This window comes from Mytilus trossulus, chromosome 7, assembly GCF_036588685.1.
Source record: "Mytilus trossulus isolate FHL-02 chromosome 7, PNRI_Mtr1.1.1.hap1, whole genome shotgun sequence".
NCBI classification, from domain to species: Eukaryota; Metazoa; Mollusca; class Bivalvia; order Mytilida; family Mytilidae; genus Mytilus; species Mytilus trossulus.
Window position 1 is genome coordinate 40,276,667 of NC_086379.1, and position 23,590 is coordinate 40,300,256.

Below are 23,590 nucleotides of genomic sequence, written 5' to 3' on the forward strand. Positions count from 1 at the left end.
TTATTTAGATGTTTACAAAATCACTTTTGTTAAGAACCTTATTGAAGATAGTAAAAATGGGTGGTCCCACATTGCTTTTATAAACGTAAATATCTAAATAATTGAAGTACAACAAAAAAGACATAAATACATTTTAAAGCGAATAACTGTCCCATAATAAGTTGGTACAAATTTCAACCCATTGTTTTTGTAAATAGAAAGGCTTGTAAATAATTTTACAGCAATGTTAAGTTTAATTTAATTTGACAATCAAAGACTACTGTTTGTTTTACGTGCATTGTTTGCTTTCATTGGACCAATCAACGATCAGAACATGTTCTAATGCACTTTATAAATTAGAAGATTGCTCTTAAATTGATGTGAGGACATCACAAGCCATTGTCTCATTAAATCTAAAAAGTAACAAGAGCAATTTTGAAATATAAAGTCTTCTTTCATGTGTTTTATGTGGAATTTAATAACTTGTAAAAATAACAGTAAAATAAATCGACAAACAACAACAGAACGGACGGAAGACATGACAAGTCGCTTACATCCATCATGGAACTACAAAGCTCATAACTTCCGTTTTCAAGGTTAATATGATGTTTTTCACAACAAGACAAATGATGGCATCATATCTATGAGCGATCCGATTTTTTAGAAAGAAAAAATGATGAACATGCACACTTACGGAAACTGTTTATAGGATTTTACAGCTTAATATTATCATTGTTCTAAAAAGAAACATGCTGATAGCATTAAGAAGCATTTAAAATGCTTTATGATGTAATATACGGAAACACCGGTTCATTACACCATATAAATGGTTGTTATGTTGCCTGATTGTAAAATCCTAACAGGAAATCTCTTTTAATTTACTGACATAAAATATTTGTTTTTCCCACTTTATTCGCATATTTGTAACTGCTGTTAATCAATAAGTTAGCAGGATATTCTTTTCAGTGACTTACTATTCAGACTTGGACTGAGAACAAACATACATTCAATCTTTTAATTTCCTACTGTGAAAATCTTTTTGACACGAAAACGACAAGATAATACGCTCTTACAATGTTAGTTTTCCCCGATGGACTAAGTTAGTGTCGATGGATTTCATTATATGGCTGTGTTTATCTTGGACTTAATACGAATGGTAATTGATAGATTCTGTTTTTTTATCGACAGGTTTTTGATCAATACACACGGTACTATAACCTGATAAACAAACCAATACAAAATATAAATAGCAAGGTCTAATCGTTCTGACGTTTTACAATCTTTGAATTAGGAAATATTAAAAAACGATCCAAAAGCTGATAGAAAAACAAATAATCATAAAAAAAACATAAAACAGCCATATATGCTCCAGATAAATGGACACACGTAGTGTGACGTGTTTCCGATTGTTTTGTCTCATCAACCACCATCTTGATCAATTATAGTTAAACAATAATATCTCAGCAAAACGACCTTACCTTATGATAAATAAGACATAAGAATTATTATTATTAAGGGTGTACCCAACGCCTTCACTAACACTAAGTTGGCTCGTTTACTAGTAATTTTCCTAAATTCATAAAATTTTGACAAAAATTTTCTTTGATCCTTTGAAAAAATATAAAAATTTCAAAACACTTGAAACCACAGACTTTATCGTTTGGACATACAACAGTTTGACTAGCAACAATTTTGATATTTGAGACGCTTACCCTTCTGGAGCACCTGTGATCACAACAAGGTTTTGGTGGGGTTCCTGTTGCTTTATATTTAGTTTTCTATATTGTGTCATGTGAACTTATATTTGTCTGTTTGTCCTTTTTTAGCCTTGGCGTTGTCAGTTTATTTTCGATCTATGACTGTCCCTCTGGTATCTCTCACCCTCTTTTAATATTCCCTTAACGAACATTCTTAATTCAAACGTTTAGCGGATGTTCACAGAGTTATCTCCTTGAAGTGCTATATATCACCTTAAGTAATTATTCACACTAATTTAGTGGTGTGTTTTAAATATAAACTAACACTTATAAAATATATGAGCGACTTTATAGAATATATTTTTTGTTGTTGCATGCTCAAATTCAGAGTTGGAACTACATTGTCATATCTATGAAATGACATTCATATTCGGAGATACTAGCGATATATAAAAACCGATGTTTAATGCCATATATAAATGAAAATATGTAGTTTGAATCTTATCAAAATAATCGACAATGTATGACATTAAAACTTTTGATATAATAACAAAAAAAATACCTCCGCTGCAAACTTTAAACGGAGAGACCATAAGCAAATGGCAATATCAAAAGCTCAAACGAATCAAACGAACAGTTGACAACTGTCATATTTCTTAATTGGTACAAACATTTTTTTATGTAGAAATAGGGTTTTAACCCGGTTTTGCAGCTATCTCAACCTCTCACTTGTGTAACAGCCGCATAAAATTACATTATATTGACAACGATGTAATTTTGTGATAGGCAATTGATTCGTTTGTCACTATGAACAGCATGCAATCAAAAGTAAATTAATGTCTCATTGGCACTTACACCACATCTTCCTATATCTATATAATAGATTTATTACCGAAACGAACGTCCATTGATTCAATATAAGAGTTTTAGAAAATGGATTTTAAGAGTTTTAAAAGATTCAAACCCTCCAAACTCACGGGTAAGTTTTCAGCCTCGTAATACTAATAATCAAGATAACCCAATGATGAATAAAGAGTTTGTTTGGTTTGTTAACTGATATTTTAGATAATTCTTGTTTTATTTTTATTTCATTGTGCAGGTTTAAAACTTTGAAAAGTTGCGTTCACCTGCATGTTTAAAAGTTCGCACGTAGGCACTAAGATTGGTATAAAATTAGCACTAAAAATGTCCAACTGTCATAAACAGCTTTGAAACGCATTTGTGTGTACTTTTGATTAATACGAGCGTCATAGCTACTGTAAAAATAAATTTAACATTAAAATTACAACCATGATACAATTAAAGTTATTGTAGTATTCTTTGAAAACCAATTCAACTATTACTCGTATTAACATCAATGTCTTCTACACACATTTTATGCTGATGAAAATTCAATGATGTTTTACAATGTTGATTTTTATCAAATATTTTTACGTTTAATTTGAAATTTAATTGAATTTTATATATTGTACTAGCGTCGTAAAAATGTGATCAATTGTTTTCATTCTAATTAGTAGATATTTTAACAATTTTATCTCTTAAAGTTTTCACTTGCAGCGTCTTTCGTAAAGAATTAATACATACAGAAATTAAAATGAAAAAATTATAATAATAATAAAAAAAACTTCACGCACGTTCAAAGTAAGTTAGTTATCTTACCACGAGACTAAACGCATTAACAATAATGCATGCACCTTAAAACTGCATTGGGTTAATTCAATTGAAAGCAAATACTTTTTGTTGAATTGGCATCATACTATGTCAAATGAAAGTAATCAAATGCTTCTAAAAATAAGTTGTCTCTATCAAGGAACAAATTATGCAATGTACAGAATTTTTTACTTGCACCCCAAAATCGAACTCGGTTAATTCAATATAAAGAGACTATTTTTTTGTTAAATTGACACCATAGTACTTTGTTCATTAAACTAATTTAATACTTCTTCAATAAATGTCTCTAAGGAACAAACTGTGCACGTTCTTTGAAGTCTGAAAAAAACCAAAAGAACCAGACATAGCGAACGAGTTGGAAATAATCAGGATAAAAAACAAGTACTGAAGACAACTTATTCCTCCCTAGATAACTTATAGTGATTATTGTCGTCCGCCCACTACTTCATTTACTTATGCCTCATCATTTCTTTCACTTTCCATTTAGTGTTTTTTGTCTATTTCGTTTGATAACCGATGCACGAGAATGTTTAACGCTATTTTGCAGGTTCGATGGACATTATAAAAATTTGTTTGAAGTTAACAACGATGCGAACCAAAACTAAGTGATAAAAATTGTCAATATCGTTATAGCTAGGTGCGATGAGAATATTTAAAGATCAATTAGTAAAGTGAATAAAAAAGTATCTCAACTTCTTATGTAATAAATTGACCGAAGAATAAAACGATATTTGTTTGATCGATGTGTATATTTCCTAATTATACATGATAAGTCTTACACATTGCATCTTTCATGTATAAAAAAATTAACTGAAAATATGTTAGCACTAAGTATTTTCAATATGTTATATATAATAGTGGTAAAGTGTAAATAGTGCAGGTCCCAAAAGGTCCACCCACATTATTTCATTATGTTGGTGTTGGTCCTTAAGCTCTTCAATTGTCAACTATAAATTAACTGTTTACAAAACATTGACTTTTATTGAATACTAAGGCTTATCTTTCTAAGGAATAGATAACATAAATTGTATTTGGCAACACTTTAAGAAATTTTGCTTCCTTAATGTTCTTCAATTTTGTACTTTATTTAGCTTTTATAATTATTTTTATTCGAGCGTCACTGGTTGGTCTGTTTTAGACGAAACGCGCGTCTGGCGCAAGTACGAAATTTCAATCCTGGTATCTATGGTGAATTTATTTCGGACGCATGACATTTATATAACGTGTTGTTTTCATTTTTACATCACTGGGTCGATACCTCTGCTGGTTGACTATCAGTCTATAAGGGTATCGTCAGGTAAGGAGTTACGTGTAGTTCCTCTGTACTGACATGATTTATAACAATTTTTCCTAAAATTGTCTGTTTATACATTTTGAAAAAAATATATAAAGAAACTTATGTTTCAACTTCCTGAGTCATTGTTGGCCTGAAATAGATTGGCTGTTTCGTTAGGTCATTTCTATTCATAAAGCTTTTTCAATTGTTTCCGTACTTATACATCCTTGTCTTTTTAAATATAAAGGACAGACTGGCGCTTCGTACGCGTGAAATATATAACGTGTTGTTTGCATTTACTATTATATTAAACAAAATCTTCAAATAGCGTGATACATCTATTATATAATTAATATTTTTTGTTTGATAAATATTATAATAGGGCCCAATACAGCTATATCCAATGTATAGTAATTTCTGATATAGTCAACATAGTTATTTATTATATGTGAAGTGTTACATTAACGAAATATATTTCCCTTGACAAGAAGCAATCATTGAAGAGAGATCACAATACATAAGATACTTGTAATAATAAGTTCAATGTTTCCATTAATTATACGCAACCTAACACATTTTCATTAACTCCTTTTATTTATTGCGTGTTTTAGCATGTATTATTTCAAAATAAGTGAAGGACATGAAAGATGAAGCTCTAATGAATCGTGTTTTCTCAGCGATCTGTTAAATTTGTGAAGCTATTACGACCCTCAAAGACACTTTAAGTAAAAATTTGCAAATGGAATGTGACTTTATAAATGATGAAATATCTTCAAAAGAAAAGAAAAAAGAAAGATAATTTGAGAGGTTGGTTAGTTTATTATGAATAAAGTTGTAATCAAAGCAAGTTAATTTAATGTTTTAGTGTCAATCATTACAAATACTTTGATGAAACGATTTTTTTTTAGAATCGCCACCATTTTGCTGAACTGATTGCGAATATCTCTTTTTGCTGACTATGCTTAATTTATATAGTTAATACATATGAAACCTTTTATGTGGTTGATAAATTTATAAATGCTTTTTGTGCATCTTTGGTATATATTGGTCTGTTTTTGTTCTTATTGAGATTATGACACAGTGATGCCTGCTGTATCCATATTTCGACAATTTACCTGTTATGTCTGTTTTGGTCACGAATACACTGTAGTTGTAAATATGATAGAGTTCGATATGACTGTGCTACAAGTGAGAGGTTTAGCGCTATAAGACCAGGTTCAATCCACCATTTTCTACATTTGAAAATGCCTGTCAGGAATATGACAGTTGTCCTTTCGTTTGATGTGTTTTAGCATTTGATTTTGCCATTTGATTAGGGACTTTCCGTTTTGAATTTTTCTCGAAGTTCAGTATTTTTGTGATTTAACTTTTTTCATATAGTACATATATACATGTTTCAATGCTTATATATCGCTCTCTTTTTTGTGTCCTCGGATACACGTTCATATCACATGTTTTTGTTTTAACTTTATCCTCTTAAAGTACCTGATAGCACTCAGGCATTGTATCTTCTTTACCCTTATGTTTTATGAGTTTTCTGTTTTGACAATCGTGATGTTATCACACCGTATAAAGATGATCTTTCAAGTACTCTGTAGAAGAGCGTATTTTCTTTGGAAAACATTACCCAAAGTCAAAGTACATCTATAAATTGCTTTTTTTATAATTAAATTATTGAATCTTGAAGCTGTTTACGATGAACGATAATAATTCCAACAAGAACAAAGTGTTTGCTCAGTCATTATTAACTATATACATTTTTTAATGAATTTATGTTAACGTATGCGAGTTTCTAAATGTATTATTGCAAAATAAGCTTCAAGCATGAAAGATAGCATCAGACTGATTTACTTTTACTACTGATCTGTGAAAAATGACAAAAACATTTAATGTAGGGAGATTCTAGAAATCATGGAGGAGTTCAAAAATGAAATATTGCAATTGTATAAATGATAATAAAACAAATTTCAAAGATAATTGATCTGATGTTCTATAATAAATTGTTATCAATATAGCGAATTCATATCACATGTTTTGTATTTATTTAAGACATCGACACTTACATTCCTAATCTTACTTAATGAAAGCATATATATAATGCATAGAATGTGTAACCTTTTGTCGTAATTCACTATAAAATGATTTAAACAAAGCAATATACTACGATGACACTTAAAACTATACCAGAAAAGATTTATTTAGTGATCACAGAGACTTAACTGTCAAGACATCGTGTCTTACCCTTCAAAGCTGAAATTGATGACACATATCAAAGGTTGCTGCTCACCATTGCAAATTGAAACAAAAAAGTAAGATCAAAATCTGCTGTGCATGATTGCCAAGAGCAATTTGGAACATAAATCCTATATACCGATGACCCCGAAATATAAAAAGTAATGAAAGCTTGAAATGTTTTTTTTTCAAAGCATAGCCATGTAACGTATTTTCACTTTTTGTGGTATAAGTTGACCATGACTGCAATAGTTATTATATTGCAATAGCTTATATATTGCAATAGTTTTCATTCTTAAACACAAATAATAATAATCGAATGCCATGTGTTCAATGTGTAATTTAGTCAATGTTAAGCTATTAGATATCACTGGATATTTCGAATACCACCAAAACTTAGTCTGTTACTGCCTCAGACAAATATCACCAAAGACGGGTTTGACTGGTTTTTTTTGTTTTTTTTTTTATTTTCCGTTTGCTTTTATCTATGAAAAAAATACTTGCTTTTGATTTCCAAACTTTTTGCAATGAGCGTACCTAGTAATGTTTATCCTTCTCCACAAATAAGTGCGAGGAAAACATTTTTTCATTTTATCTCCTTTCATTATTGGAAAGTGCTGAATATATACGAAATATAAACATGAACTTTCTTCAAACTCGGTTGACATATCTCTTAATGTTTTTATGATCATTAACAGATTCAGATGAATAGTTGTATGGCTTGCCGTTTTTATAATGTTTCATATGTCCATCAGAGTTATCTGCACTCGCTGAGCAGTAATCAGTATTTTAATACTGACATGATTTATATCAAAACTGTCTGAAGCTGTCTGTTTATAAGGTAAGAAACGATTCGTATACATCCTTTACTTTTAAATACTCAGCTTTGAGCAGAGCGTTTATGTTGAAGGTTAATCCTGAAAAGCGCTGCTGTAAAAATTTGGTTTAGAATCATATTCAAAACAGTGTGGTTCTGGTCATTGAATGACGACCTAAATTATCCCATTGACTTGGACAGATTAGGTGAACGTTTGTCTGCAACGACCATTGCTCACTTCTTACTTATTATAGAATTTAAACTGTGGGGTCACCAAAGGTTCTTAACGCCTTTAATAATAAAATAATTCGAAAAATTATTCAGGAATACCTTTATGTTTTGATTCATATTATTGATATAAATCAACACATCGTATTATTACGGATTCGTTTTTCAAATTGCTTTATTTAGGTGTTGAGAACCTTTGGTGACCCCACCGTTTCAGTGTCTTTAACAAGTACATAGTGAGCAGTGATTGTTACCGACACACGTTCACCTAATCTGTCCCAGTCAATGGGATAATTTAGGTATTCAATCAATGGCCAGGACCACACTGTTTTGAATATGATTCTATAGTTTTTTACAGCATTGAGTTGATACTGGTGGAATTTCAAACCCCGAAGATACATGTACAATCAGCTCAGTGGCAGAACCAATGTTTTCAAGAATGTGACCTCTCGAATAAGACTTTTTTGTTATATCATGACCACCACAACAGGTGCCATATGTAGAGCAGGATCTGATCACCCTTTCTGGTGGAATCGTTTGCTTAGTATTAAGTTTCCTTTGTTGTGTATGGGCACTTTGATTTGTCTGATTGTCTTTTTCTGGTTTTTTTTGGTATGGCTGTCCCTCTGGTATCTTTCGTCCCTCTTTTGCAACATTTGAAAAGTAAACGGAAAATACATAAATATGAAATTCGTCTTAAAGTAAATTAGCTCAACTCTGTATATGTTATAAATGATCCATGCAATATGTTTATCATAAAAAACGAGGGTTTGTTTAGTCTAGACTTAATATAGAAATTCCTGGTAAATACGATTTAGTGTGCATTTTTGGAGATATTTTACCAAATCCAATCACCCAGTCATACCAAGATAAATTTAATTAAGTTTGTAATAAAAACATTAAATTATTTACGCTATAGTGTAATTGACTTAAATGCCAAACACAGATTGAAGTTACGGAAAGTACAATAAGCTCATTTCTCATCCTCAAGTACCAGGAAAAGATTAACGTGTCAACAAACCATATCTGTTACTTTGTTTTTCTGGGTAATATGACGATGGTAAACATTGGATTTTTATGATCTATAAACTCTACACTTGCAAAATGCCACTTAATTAACGTTCTTATACAATGCCATTCTTTAATCCTTTTATCTTTTCTATTCGATTGCATTATCTTGCATGTCCCAACAGGTTAGTAAAACATCAAACTCTCATTCACCGCTGGCTATCAGTGTATAATGGAAAGAGCAAAGTCTCACATTTTATGATGTTTTTTTATGATACATCCATTTCATTTTAACAAAAAGGTTAATGGTTTAATTCTTTAAAACTGTTGACATCTTACTATGATGCGTAACACTGTTTAGATTTATCACAACAAACCAGAAACATTTCCAAACAGTGTATTATTTAACATGCATTTAAGAAGATCTGGAATGGTGCATAGATTGTATTGAAGAATACAGGTCTGTATGTTGAAAAGGGGGAAACTACTCGGTTACACCAAATGCGAACATTATCATCCATTATCAGGAACTATACATCTTAGATAGTGCAATGCGAGAAAGACAGCTGTCATATGAACGTATTTACACTTTTGGTATTTAGCTGTATCTTGCCTCCGAATGACCTTAGATCGACTCCGAATCACCTTTTGACGTAAGGCAACAATCACGTTTAAATTGTGACTTCAAATATCTTAAATTATGATATCAAAGTTTACGGGAACCTGTGTGATTTTACGTAATGGCGGTCAAATTTGCATACAAGTGTAAATACGTCTATTTTCAAAGAATGTGTATTTACATTGGTGTTAGCATATCAGGCAATGTTTACCCTTGTAAATAGTTTCTAAGAAATAAATATAGATGACAGATTAAAAAAAATAAACGCGATTTTAAAAATGCCTTCTGGTAACAATTTTTTGTTATGTCAAATGTATATAGCTTTTGATTATATAAGTGGTAGTAACTTATCATTATATCCACTTTGAAATAATAACTCTATAAAAATAAACGGGTTTTTTTTTAAAGAAAAACCGCTTAGAGAATGTCGAATGTTGTATTGGAATTTTGTTGATACTTAAAGAGTTTCAGTGTATGAATTGACTAAAACATATAATAATACATGTCCACAATGACATAATCACCAGTTTGTAATGGTTTCAAATCAATCACTCAAAAGATACACTTTACGTAACAAGTCAAACCTACACAATTATGTAGTTACTCTTAAACAAATACTACAGCTTGAGGTAAATGATGCGGAATTATTTTTTATCAACAAAAAAAAAACCCAAACAAACCCAACACTACAATATACTACTGATATCTCTTGTTACAGTTTAAATTACATTATTGCAAATTGTTCAGTAGGCTATTTATCTAATTAAATGAAACGCGCAGAAGATTGGATACCGGAAGCGGCTGGAATCATGTAGCGGATGGAATTGCTAATTTATAATCTGCTGTCATTCTCCTTTTAATCTTCCAGACTTACTAAGTATAAACATTAATTAGCTACCACTTGAAGGGTTTCTTGAGATACATTAGTAGACAAAAGCTAATAGTGTCATGACGTAATTGTAAACATTCAAAGCAGATCAAGAATGCTCAAACTTGATTATTTTTTCTTGCCGTCAAACGTCATTGTATCTTGTATGTCAGTGCTTTCAAGTCATTGCAATTCTTAACGTTACTCTTTTAACAAGCAGCAGATTTGTTTTTATAACCTACTTCATATATAACTTATATTTAAAGGTGGATTGCAATTGTAATTCCAGTTGTTTATCAATACTGATCATATAATATTCATCCATTTTCATTTTACGCACTTTTAAAATATGAATTTGACTAGAACGATAATGTATTCGAGGTATCTTACTTATTTATAAAAGGTTTGTGTTTGTAAGTTCGACTTAACCAGATGTGCATTTATGAAATGAAATGAAGACAATTGGGGGAAAATAGTTTTTAGACGTCTCAAAACTATGTTAATTTGATAGTATAGATGAATACCTAGTACATATTCATCAATTTATTGTAGAAACCGTCATCATGATGTCAGTATGACGTCATACACATGTCAAATTTATTAATTTGACCCATGATTACCATTTAGTTAATAAATCTAAATATTATTATATTCATATACAAAACAGGATGAAATTTAAATGCTTAGAGGTTCGTTGGCTATGTATCCCATACCCTACAGTCGTCCATAAAAGGCAAAAAAATGATAAATTTCCCCAATGCAAATGGATACATTTGAATGATCGAAGGATGTAACTCGATAGTCTGAATATAAACAAAAAAAATTGAATGTTGCTACTGTGTTTTTCGAACTCCACATCAATATTAAGAGGTCAACAACAGCATATGAATGAAAATAATCTTATGTTCAACAATTTTCAGAAATTAAAATGAGGTGAGCTAGAAGTGTTTCAATACAAAAGTTATCATGGAATGTGTAACCTTCAATCAAGAGTTTTATAGACAACCTCAAACCTTCGCTTTGAATTACTTGAAACTTCTGCCCAAAGCTATGGTGGATACATCTAATCTTCAGTTACATAGTTTCGTTCAGATATTCTTTCTGTCCTTAAACGGCATCCATCACATATTATACTATTCCTTCCGCTGTTAGTTTCAAGACAATTTGTTGTCATGATGAACCAAAATGAAAATTTAAAATTTTTTTTAAACATTAACCAGCGTAAACTACTTTTTATAGTTTATGATTGTGGAGCACTATTCAACCAGGTAAGTTTGCGCTAACATTTGTGATCGAGAATTCAGGCACACGGATTAATTATGTGTTGCAATCGGCTATAATGTCAGCCCTTACATATCCCCTAGTAGTTCCAATATGTTCGCTGAAATGTCCTGAAGTCATCAATAATTAGTTGGCCAACACCAAGTTTTAGCGTCATATAAAGTAAAATCACAAAAATACTGAACTTAAAGGAAAATCTAATCGTAAAGTCCATAATCACATGGCAATTTCAAATAACAAAACACATAAATACGAATGGACAAGAACTGTCATATTCCTGACTAGGTACGGGCATTTTCAAATGTACTAAATGGTGGATTATACCTGGTTTTATAGCGCTAACCTTCTCACTTTGATGAAAGTCTCATCAAATTCCGTTATATTCACAATTATCACATGAACTTAGATCTGAAGACAATTAATGTAATAGTCGTATGACCTGTTACTTCGCCTATTATTTAGTATTTCTTGACTTTCTTTTCGGGGTTAACTTTGATGATATGTGTATACATAACAAGATATGATATCCCCGCGAACCCGTTTTGCTAGATTTGATGCTCATGCTATTCTTGTTTTGTTTTCTCCTTTTTTTACTTTCAAACATCTATAAACTAATTTTTCATCTTTTGTTAGTCTGAACATATGGGTCACAATGGAAAATTTGTTTTGTTATTTAAAATATTTTTTGAACAACTTGACATTTTCATCAGTGTGACCTCACAAAACAACTAGGTCTTTCCTATTGTTTTCTCTATCCCGTAGACAGCATGCACTGTGATGGGAATACTAATGAGGTGCTTCTCCTGAGAGCTTTAACGTAACTATTTATGGCATGATTTGTATAGCTTTCATAACTGAATATGTCAATTGACCTAAAACATCCATCTTATTGGCAGTTGTATCTTCTTATCAATTTATAGCGTAAAACGAAAAGCGCCCTACAGGTAATTCAGTAATTTATCATTCCAACAACGTTTGATTATTACCAGATATCAGGAGTGCCAATGTAATTACTTCATTGCACGGTTTGTATGCCTTGAGATGACATCTTTCATAATATGAAAGCAGCGATAGTTTAGTCTTAAAAAATTGGAATGATGATTAATATCGAATACATACTGACTCTTGACATTTAATCAAATCAATGACCTAAATAAAAACTAACAAAAAATAATACTAATAGTAACATCGCATACTTGTAACGATCTCACTCGTTAACATGCTAGACAACAAAAGAAACGCTACAAAGAAATGCGTCTTTCATATAGAATGACATTTGAAACACGGTATCATTCTAAAAATATACCAATTAATCTTAGGGACCTTCTTTTTTAATTTCCCACGAAGTTCAGTGCTTTTGGATTTTACGTTTTTTCTCATATTTCAAAGAGTAGTGTTTTCAAATCAAACACGTTATCATTTACCGACCTTTAAAATGTCAAAAGTTGATGTCTGATTTGAATTTTATTTACCATCATAGATACATGTCTTTGAACACTCAATTCTTAAAAAAAAAAAAAAATGACCCGTGATTGAATTATTTTCCCACCTTAAACTGTTATCCTATAGTGCTCAATCATGTGTTATAATGCCAAGTAAATAAATGATCTTCGTTATGTACGTTTGTAATTTAGTTTTCCCTGTTCATTATATATTGTGATAAATGGATGTCCAACGCTGTGTGTCATTTCTCGTTCTCGCTAGTACATTATCCGAATCTTTGTTTGTGTTACTCAGTTATAATTTGTTCAGTTCAAATATTTATTTTGTTTTGTTCACACATCATTGTCAATATAAAAGAATTTTATGCGACTTTCATACAAGGTTTAATGACCATTTTCTACATCTAAAATGCCTGTACCATGTCAGGAATATATATGACAGTTGTTATCAAATCAATGTGTTTGAGATTTTTGATTAAGGACTTTCCGTTTTGATTCTCCGTTAGAGTACGGTATGATTGTTATTTTATTTTTTTCGGTATGCCAATGGGTATCTATTGTACACCTCTACTAGTTGATAAACGGTTTTACGAAATACTACCAAAACAAGGTACTCTACTTCATATATTGATCTTTGTAATTTTCTTGATATAGATGGACGACAAGAAACTATAATCTTTAACAAACATAGTTATTTTACGAAACATGTTGACTACAAAAGATGGAGAAAAAAAAGTTTACAAACATGAACCTGGATATAAATAAACGTTCTTTTCTAATCAGACATAAAAGAACAATTTTGCAAATTTTACATTTTTGTTTAAAATGATCAAGTTTACCTGTGTAGTTCATTATGTTTTGGAATATTTTGAATGTTATAACACATAATTCCTATATGTTAAAGATATCAAATATGTTATGTCAGTAAGAAAAACACATTCTTGTCGTGTAAATTGACTTTTGTCTGGAAGTTTATATCGTTTAATGAAGGTCATAAATAATGTAGCAAGGAATCATTTGTCTTTAGAATTAATGGAAAAGATCAACATGCATATAAGGGCCTACAACCGTTCGACATTACAAAACATGTTTTATGTGATATTAGCAATAAAGAAAATAGAAAATTACTTGAAATTATTGAATATAGAATAATATAAAATAAAGACAAAAGCAAACATCAACAGATATATAAACTATAATCAATTATTGATGAGAAACTAATATTATTCCAGGAACCTTTAAATATCTTTTTATTTTTGTTTAATTTTTCTTTTGTGATCGATGGTATACAGATGAATACTTTGAAATGTCAAGCGAAATGCTTAGTGATCGTAGTAAAAAGTAAAATCACAAACGTATTGAACTCCAAGGAAAATTCAAAACGGAAAGTCACTAATCAAAATCAAATGATAAAACACATCAAACGAATGGACAACTGTCATATTCCTGACTTGGTACTGGTATGTTTAAATGTAGAAAATGGTGGATTGAAACTGGTTATAAAGCGCTAAACCTGTCTTTTGTATGACAGTCGCATCAAATTCCATTATATATACTACGATGCGCGAACAAAACAGACATAATAGGTAAAATTGTCAAAGTATGGGTACAGCAGCCATCAATATGTCTATTAACGATTATAAAGGAAAACAAACATTTCCAGAAGAAGTCATATAAATTAAAAATACGATATTAAAAAGCCATCTCTTTTTAAATCTTTACAATCATGTTGCTTCCTGAATTAGAATAAAAGCAAACTCAACATGATGTGCAAAACAAGTTAACTTGTTAAACTTTAACTTAGGGTACCGGTCTTTTTTAATTTCTTGTTGATGTTATGAATTAAGCCAATTATTCCAGATTAAAACTGCATTGCACACGAGGGCATAATACAAATTACTCTATCTAAATTGAGAATTCCATATTTCCATAACACAATTATCTTAGACGCTTATGTAATATTTATTTTCTTCTGACACTTTTATACTCTCAAACTAAAAATGCATGTTATGTATTTTAAATCTTTTCAGCAGAATTGCACATCTGTAGATGAGATAAACCAGTTCCTTGTCGAAATGATTGCACTCTAAGATAAAGTAATGAAAACTGTGTATCTCAATTAGGCTTTGAAATATTACAATCTTTTTCTGTCCGAATTTCGTCACGTAATTCTGACTGAGTTTACGATAACTTCTATTTATTATATACTAAATACATGTAAATTGTATTGTGTTATACAACAAATGCAATCGTGCTATATCAGCAATTATATCGACATCAGTCATTGTTGAAAAGCATTTTTTTTTTATCCCACCCTTAACCCATATGACGTCACTTTATAGATATCCTTTATGGCTGTAAAGACAAAGGTTTCATTAAACCCCATATATATATATATATATATATATATCTTTATATATCGTGTAAAACAAAACTATACTTGAGTTATATAATAGAGTGTATATGATTATTTTTTTCAATAACACACATCGTATCAACCCTTGGCCAATACTCGGGCTTAAATTGATGTCACGGGTTGATACATGTACGGATGTGATTGTAAAAAAAGCCATTTGATATTCGTTATTTTATCTTCACGACTTCATCATAACAACTCAATGACACCAAATACCAAAGAGACTCGAAAATAAAGATTAATCATTTGGTATACGCCTCAATATTCAAGCATAGGGCCTAAAGGTATTACTTGTCTCTAGATGAAACCTTAAGTTTTTTTCTCGCCGATGTGCATTTCTCTTTGTTGCTATAATCGCCATGTGGTTCTTTGATGATAAGATTAAGGTTTTAAATTACTCCTGTTTGGTCGATGAAAGGGACAATTAACCAAGCTTGCAAAAAGTGTTATCTTTCATCACTATACTCATATTTTGAGTGCTTCTGTGAGCTTAAAGAACTTTCGCACTCAAAAACCATTATAAAACAATTGGAAACATAACAAATAAACGCAGACTAAATCAACATAAGATTTTGCATAGGGGGACCCAGGGGCTGGAGTAATTTGGTTGATTATATAGGTAAGCACTGAAGCATGACCGGAGTCTCCTTCCGCCTTATGTCAATCATTCCCCCTCCTTTCCAAAAAGTTCTCATACGCCACTAATGTGTACCTTTACAACATCAAATGATGTAACTACATAAAGTACATGTATTATATTGAGCATGTCCACTATATGAAATAAGAAATCAATTCATTAAAGCAAAAAAATGAAACGACTTATTACATGTAACACAAGGCTCCTTTTCATTCCTAAATGTGAACCCTGTAGACAAAATGTTACATTTGTAATTGTTCATTTAGAGATGGTATTTAAACATTGCATGTCATGCAAGGGAAAAAACATATCCAATTAAATGAGAAAAGAGTTAACGGCATAAAAACTTGTAACAGACAGACAGAAACAACGACAATGCCCATAAACTCTCTGTTGATAGTGTAAGGATAATTAGATTTGGTATTATATTCAAAGTCAACGTGTAACAATATAACCGGAAGTGCCTTTTGCCCCATATTCTAACTTAAATGAAATTTGAGTTAATTAACTGAAATGTCTTTCATACCATGCTGGGAGCGTTTTATTTCTTTATCTTTGACATGTTGAAAGCTTTGGTAACATTATGTCAACATTCATAATTATCCTAAATGTAACATTATTTTGTTAAAGAAGCTGTCGAGATAGCATGGTGAAGATTGTAGATTGAACCTGACAAAAACTATAAGAAAAGAAGGACAGTTGCATTGTGTCGTGTACAAAATGTATAAAGGCATTTATGGACATGAGTTAGCTGTAAAATAAATACACATGTATTGCATGCATTTTTTATAGTTTTTTTATTTTGGTTTATGTTGTTATTCTCGTAAAATGGTTTTGGTGTTGTGCATATTAAAATTATATGTATCTTTCGAGTGTTTTTCATGTTTATTTTGAAACACATGTCACTGTTCTAACTGGTTTCAGATAATTTACATGGTTGGATCATATGTTTTCGTACGTCATATGAATTCGTACTTCGAATGCCTTTTTAAATAGAAATTATGATATCACAATATAAAAAAGAAGATGTGATATGATGAGACAACTATCCACAAAAGTCCAAAATGACACAAACCTTAACAACTATAGGTCACCGTACATTCTTCAACAATGAGCAAAGCCCATACCGCATAGTCAGCTATAAAAGGCCCCGATAAGACAATGTAAAACAATTCAAACGAGAAAACTGACGGCCTTCTTTATGTAAAAAAATTAACGAAAAACAAATATGTAACACATAAACAAACGACAACCACTGAATTACAGGCTCCTGACTTGGGACAGGCACATACATAAATAATGTGGCGGGGTAAAACATGTTAGCGGGTTCCCAACCCTCCCCCTAACCTGGGACAGTATTATAACAGTACAACATACATGTAAGAACGAACTATAAAAATCAGTTGAAAAAGGCTTAACTCATCAGATAGACAAAAAATACAAGTGGACGTGGCCGGGTACTTATACATCCCGACACAAAAAGACACAATGAACAGATCTGAGAGTACTCGCAGTTATCTGACAGCGAGGATACACACACTTTATCGAACCTTAAAGGAAAAATGTAAACCAACTAAACCTCAAGGAATGTCTATATGTCGGCGATATGTCTCTCTGATCGGAAGTTATTGAACGGAATTAGAATAGTTACAAGTAGTGCCCTTGCCTGTAATACCGTTCTGTAGATAGCATTACGATTTCCGGCTTCGATATATCTTAGTCTTGTGTCGTCTCATTGTTTCACTAGTACGTGTGAAGCATTTAAATACATACAAAGTCAATAAGGACAAAACACATTTATTGTTTATTTGATACTAGTAGTTAACTTCCCAGTTAAGCTTTGTTACAAAATGGCTCAAACATATATTAATTGTTTTATTGTTGGTGTTTAACACCACTTTCATCACACTACAATACAATATATCATTGCGACCAGTTTAAATTGGAAGGGAAGTTGGAGAGAACAACCGACTTTCACTCCTGCAATATGAGAGGAAACATAAAAGGTATTACTGTCAGTAAAAACAAACATAAACAAACGACAACCACTGAATTACAGGCTCCTGACTTGGGACAGTCACATACATAAATAATGTGGCGGGGTTAAACACGTTAGCGGGATCCCAACCCTCCCCTAACCTGGGACAGTATTATAACAGTACAACATAAGAACGAACTATAAAAATCAGTTGAAAAGGGCTTAACTCATCAGATAGACAAAAATACAAGTGAACATGGACGGGTACTTATACATCTTGACACAAAAAGACACAATGAACAGATCTGAGAGTACTTGCAGTTATCTGACAGCTAGTTCAAAGCCACTAACAACTAATAAAAAAATAGTTAAAAAAAAACCAATGCATTCTTAATAGCACGAACACCTATAAGACGAGGATACACACACTTTATCGAACCTTAAAGGAAAAATATAAACCAACTAAACCTCAAGGAATGTCTATATGTCGGCGATATGTCTCTCTGATCGGAAGTTATTGAACGGAATTAGAATAGTTACAAGTAGTGCCCTTGTCTGTAATACCGTTCTGTAGATAGCATTACGATTTCCGGCTTCGATATATCTTAGTCTTGTGTCGTCTCATTGTTTCACTAGTACGTGTGAAGCATTTAAATACATACAAAGTCAATAAAGACAAAACACATTTATTGTTTATTTGATACTAGTAGTTAACTTCCCAGTTAAACTTTGTTACAAAATGGCTCAAACATATATTAATTGTTTTATTGTTGGTGTTTAACACCACTTTCATCACACTACAATACAATATATCATTGCGACCAGTTTAAATTGGAAGGGAAGTTGGAGAGAACAACCGACTTTCACTCCTACAATATGAGAGGAAACATAAAAGGTATTACTGTCAGTAAAAACAAACATAAACAAACGACAACCACTGAATTACAGGCTCCTGACTTGGGACAGTCACATACATAAATAATGTGGCGGGGTTAAACACGTTAGCGGGATCCCAACCCTCCCCTAACCTGGGACAGTATTATAACAGTACAACATAAGAACGAACTATAAAAATCAGTTGAAAAAGGCTTAACTCATCAGATAGACAAAAATACAAGTGAACATGGACGGGTACTTATACATCTTGACACAAAAAGACACAATGAACAGATCTGAGAGTACTTGCAGTTATCTGACAGCTAGTTCAAAGCCACTAACAACTAATAAAAAAATAGTTAAAAAAAACCCCAATGCATTCTTAATAGCACGAACACCTATAAGACGAGGATACACACACTTTATCGAACCTTAAAGGAAAAATGTAAACCAACTAAACCTCAAGGAATGTCCTTGCCTGTAATACCGTTCTGTAGATAGCATTACGATTTCCGGCTTCGATATATCTTAGTCTTGTGTCGTATCATTGTTCCACCAGTACGTGTTAAGCATTTAAATACATACAAAGTTAATAAAGACAAAACACATTTATTGTTTATTTGATACTAGTAGTTAACTTCCGAGTTAAACCTTGTTACAAAATTGCTCAAGAATTATATATTATGGTTTGGTTGTTGGTATTAAACGCCACTTTCATCACACTATAAGATATCATTGCGACCAGTTTACATTGGAAGGGGAAGCCGGAGAGAACAACCGCCTTTCACTCGTGCAATATAATAGGAAACATAAAAGGTATTACTGTCAGTAAAAAGCTGATGCTAAAAGTTCCGCTCTGAAATATAATGAAACACAAATTTTCAGATACTCGTTGAATGACAAATATTAACTTTCATTGACTGCCTCATTTTAGTCAACTTTCTGTAAACAATTTAAAGGGCTTGTCCACAAAACTGTACAAGGACTCGCATAAGAAAAGGATCAAACTGCGATATGCGATAAAATAGACGAAATAATTCCCATACTACCAAAATGTACAATGCACATATTCATTATACAGGTATGCCCTATATAAAACCAGAAAGTTTTTACCAATTTGTTGAATAAAAAAAAAAATCATACTTTAAGATATTTCATTGGAAGAAGGATTCATAAAACATATATTTTTGTACAACGTAATAAACAATTACTTTCTACCACTATAATATTTGACGAGTTTATTTTAATTGCATATTCTAGCCAATTATAACTTTATTTAAAGACCACCTTATTTTATGTTTCATATTTGATAAGTTGTGAGCCTTTACAAAAGACATTAAATATAACACTCAAAAGGTCAATATACATTTCCTTTCCATATTTGATCCTCTTTTCAATTATTCTCCAATGTTAAACCAAATTACAGGATGGCATTTAAAATGTAAATCCACTCTAAGTGCAGACTAGCTTCCAGAATAAGATAATATTTTAACTTTAAAATTATATAATATAATTACAACCTCGTCTTGTCATTTAATGTCTGGCACATGACTGTTCTACGCTTACTTAACTAGAACTAAGGTCTTGTTTACAGCAGTCGCTCCATAAAACTCTATCGAATTAGAATTTTAGCTTAAAGGAATTCAGTAACTGTAGTATTATACAAATAAATTCCAAGCATACACGTTTGTACATTTCGTTGCCGAGTCTTTGAATCTCTCTCACATTACAAATCCATCAAAGCCGATCAGTTATCAATATCTCTTAGAAACAGTAATCATATGGAAAATAACTGTTAGCGATATCATACGTCTTATAAAATATTTTGATGAAAGTAAAAGACCCAATTGAAACATGGAGTATTTGTTCTAAAAGGTACGTTTTAAACTCCATGTTCCAAGTGTAACCCATTTCAGAGGATAGTTAGTAAGTTTTCTATGAAAATTAATGTTAATATGTCTTTATTGTCGGATATTTTCCTGACACTTTTAGTTTTGACTTCATACTTTTTGAATAAATATTGGTAATGGTTTTTTTTAACCGTAAGCTATATAGCATTTGGAGCGATTTGATTATTACTTTCAGGCGGTTACATATATTAATTAAGACATATTGTTCAATTTATTGGTGCATATGAACACATTGCTAGTTGTACATAGTACTACAACTTTGATACTGTTGATGGAAACGAAATTAAGGTGGTACCTAACACTACAGGGAGATAACTCTATAAAATCAGCTAAACGTTTTAATTACGTTGTGTTGTTAATGGAATATTAAGCTTCTCAGTGATCAAAATTAGTGTTTGTCAAACTGCTATATAACCAGTGTAATTTTTCGGATAAAACGGTTGGTTCAAATTTTTTGAAATTTTTATATTTTTGTCAAAGGGTCAAAGTATGTATTTTGTAAAAATTTTATGAAAATTAAACGAGCCAAATAAATTTTAGTCAAGGTGTTGGGTACCACCTTAAGTCTACATCAGACTAAAAATACCATGCTCTCTTGTTGTCAGTAACATGATGCATTTGTTTGTTTCATGCAAACTTGTGTAAAGAAATATTTCAACAATAAAGATATGAATACTGTGATTGGTAAACGTCAGTGGAACAACTTCCCAACATTGAAAAACTTGAATCCAAATATCTAGAGATCAATATGCAGTCTGCGAGGTACAAGTAAAAATAAATCATAATTCGAGTGTAGAACAAGTGACCAAACTTAAAATAGACTATTAAAGATCTAATTTAAACACACATGCCTCAAAAAGAGAACACATTTTATTCTGACTACGGATAACCCCAACACAAATCTTGATTTGAGAAGTGCACACGAACATGTTGTGAGGTCGCTGTAAATTATAGATAAATTGCATTTCCTCTTTTATTTACGAACATTCATATAAATTTACACAAGGTTACCAAGAGAGTGCGTTCTGAATTAAATTCTGTAACAAAACAATTCGCAGACGACAAAACATTGTATCAAGTTATTTGATACCGTATCAAAGGATGCTTGCCCTAACGTTAAACACGCTCAAATGCGATAAATTCTTAACCCGCTGCTAAGAAATTATGCTGACATACCAACCAAACTATGTAGGCGACTGTTCATTTCACCAATATTTCACGATGTTGTTCGTTCCCGAAAGAGTTTTGAATTTAAAAGAAGAAAAAATAGAATTTGAGTCTCGTTTCAAACTTTAAAGACTATTAGAATTGATGTTACTCCAAAATACCATATTCAATAGATAATAAAACATTATAATAATCTTAGTAATCGTTTTTCACGGAATCATCTAATTTAGAAAAAAATAAAAGATCTCAACGTGTTGCTTTCAAACAATCATGTCGTAAAAGATGGAATCATACTCTGAAAGAAAAACCATATATTTTAGACCTGCAAGTTGTCAATTTCAAAAAAAAATTAAAAGATCTCAACGTGTTGTTTTCAAACAATCATGTCGTAGAAGATGGAATCATACTCCGTAAGAAAAACCATATATTTGTCACTTGCAAGTTGTCGACTTCGTTTTAACAACATGTAACAATGTAACAACATATATATATATAATAGAAATACCATGACCATAGTCAGACAGATATTTTAAATATGAAACGTTGGAGTTAAAGTTTACAATGAGCAACCTAAAACGTGTACACTCGATAAGAAGAAGCACTCGGTGTATCACCACTGAGGGAAGTAGAAATGACAACAAACAAGGGGGAATTATGTAAAAGTCTTAAAAACTCAATACCACATTCAATGAAAAAAAAACACTAGTGTAACTGACACAGTCATTTCACAAACAAAATGAGTAGGAAAAATCTGTGTACTTACCAATAAATATATGTGTCAGCAGTGTGATTGGAACACAAAATATCGCTACAAGTATATCAGCTATAGCCAAGTTGACGATGAAGAAATTTGTCACTGTATGCATCCATTTGTATTTCAGTACTACAACAATTACAACTAAGTTACCGAAAAGTGCGAATAAGAAAGCAGTGCTGTAAGCTATGATGTAGATCGCAAGTACACCAGGAGGATGTTTGAATTCGGATCCGTAGCTAGAATTTTGAGTGTCGTTTATGCCTAGTTCACTATTGTCCTGTGCGTATGAATTCTCAATATTCACCATGCTTATTTCAAATTCATTATTCTTTCCACTTGCATTGTAAAAAATTGACATTTTTTTTCTGCAAAGTTCTCTTAACTGAGTGTCAAGAACAAATACTATCAATAAAAATCCAATAATAATTATATTTTCTTCAGGTGTAAAATTTCTTTCAAACTACTATAATTGTTCAAACGTCCTACATTGCAGCGAAAATCTATAGTGAAACAGAAATCTATAGTGAAACAGCGAAGTAAATTTTACAAAAAAACTACAGAAACTATCAATTTCATATACTTTTTTCTTCTTACGATTTCTTGATGCTGTTTCGTGTTAGATTAATATTTTGAAAGTTCGTTTGTTCGCGTCGTCTAGATTCATCGATCAATTCTTCTGATTGGATTGTCCCGAACAGCCAGCCCATTCATCCATCCCACAATAATTATTT

General features: G+C 31.4%; 1 protein-coding gene across 1 annotated transcript in view; it reads right to left on the bottom strand.

Annotated features, from left to right (window-relative positions):
- Window positions 1–23,353, bottom strand: part of LOC134727032 (neuropeptide FF receptor 2-like) — a 37,290-nt gene extending 13,937 nt beyond the window's left edge. Inside the window, exon 1 of the mRNA XM_063591419.1 lies at window positions 22,866–23,353. Coding sequence (XP_063447489.1) covers window positions 22,866–23,217 — 352 coding nt within the window. The 5' untranslated portion in view covers window positions 23,218–23,353. The remainder of the gene's footprint in view (window positions 1–22,865) is intronic.
- Between the last annotated feature and the right edge of the window lie 237 nt (window positions 23,354–23,590).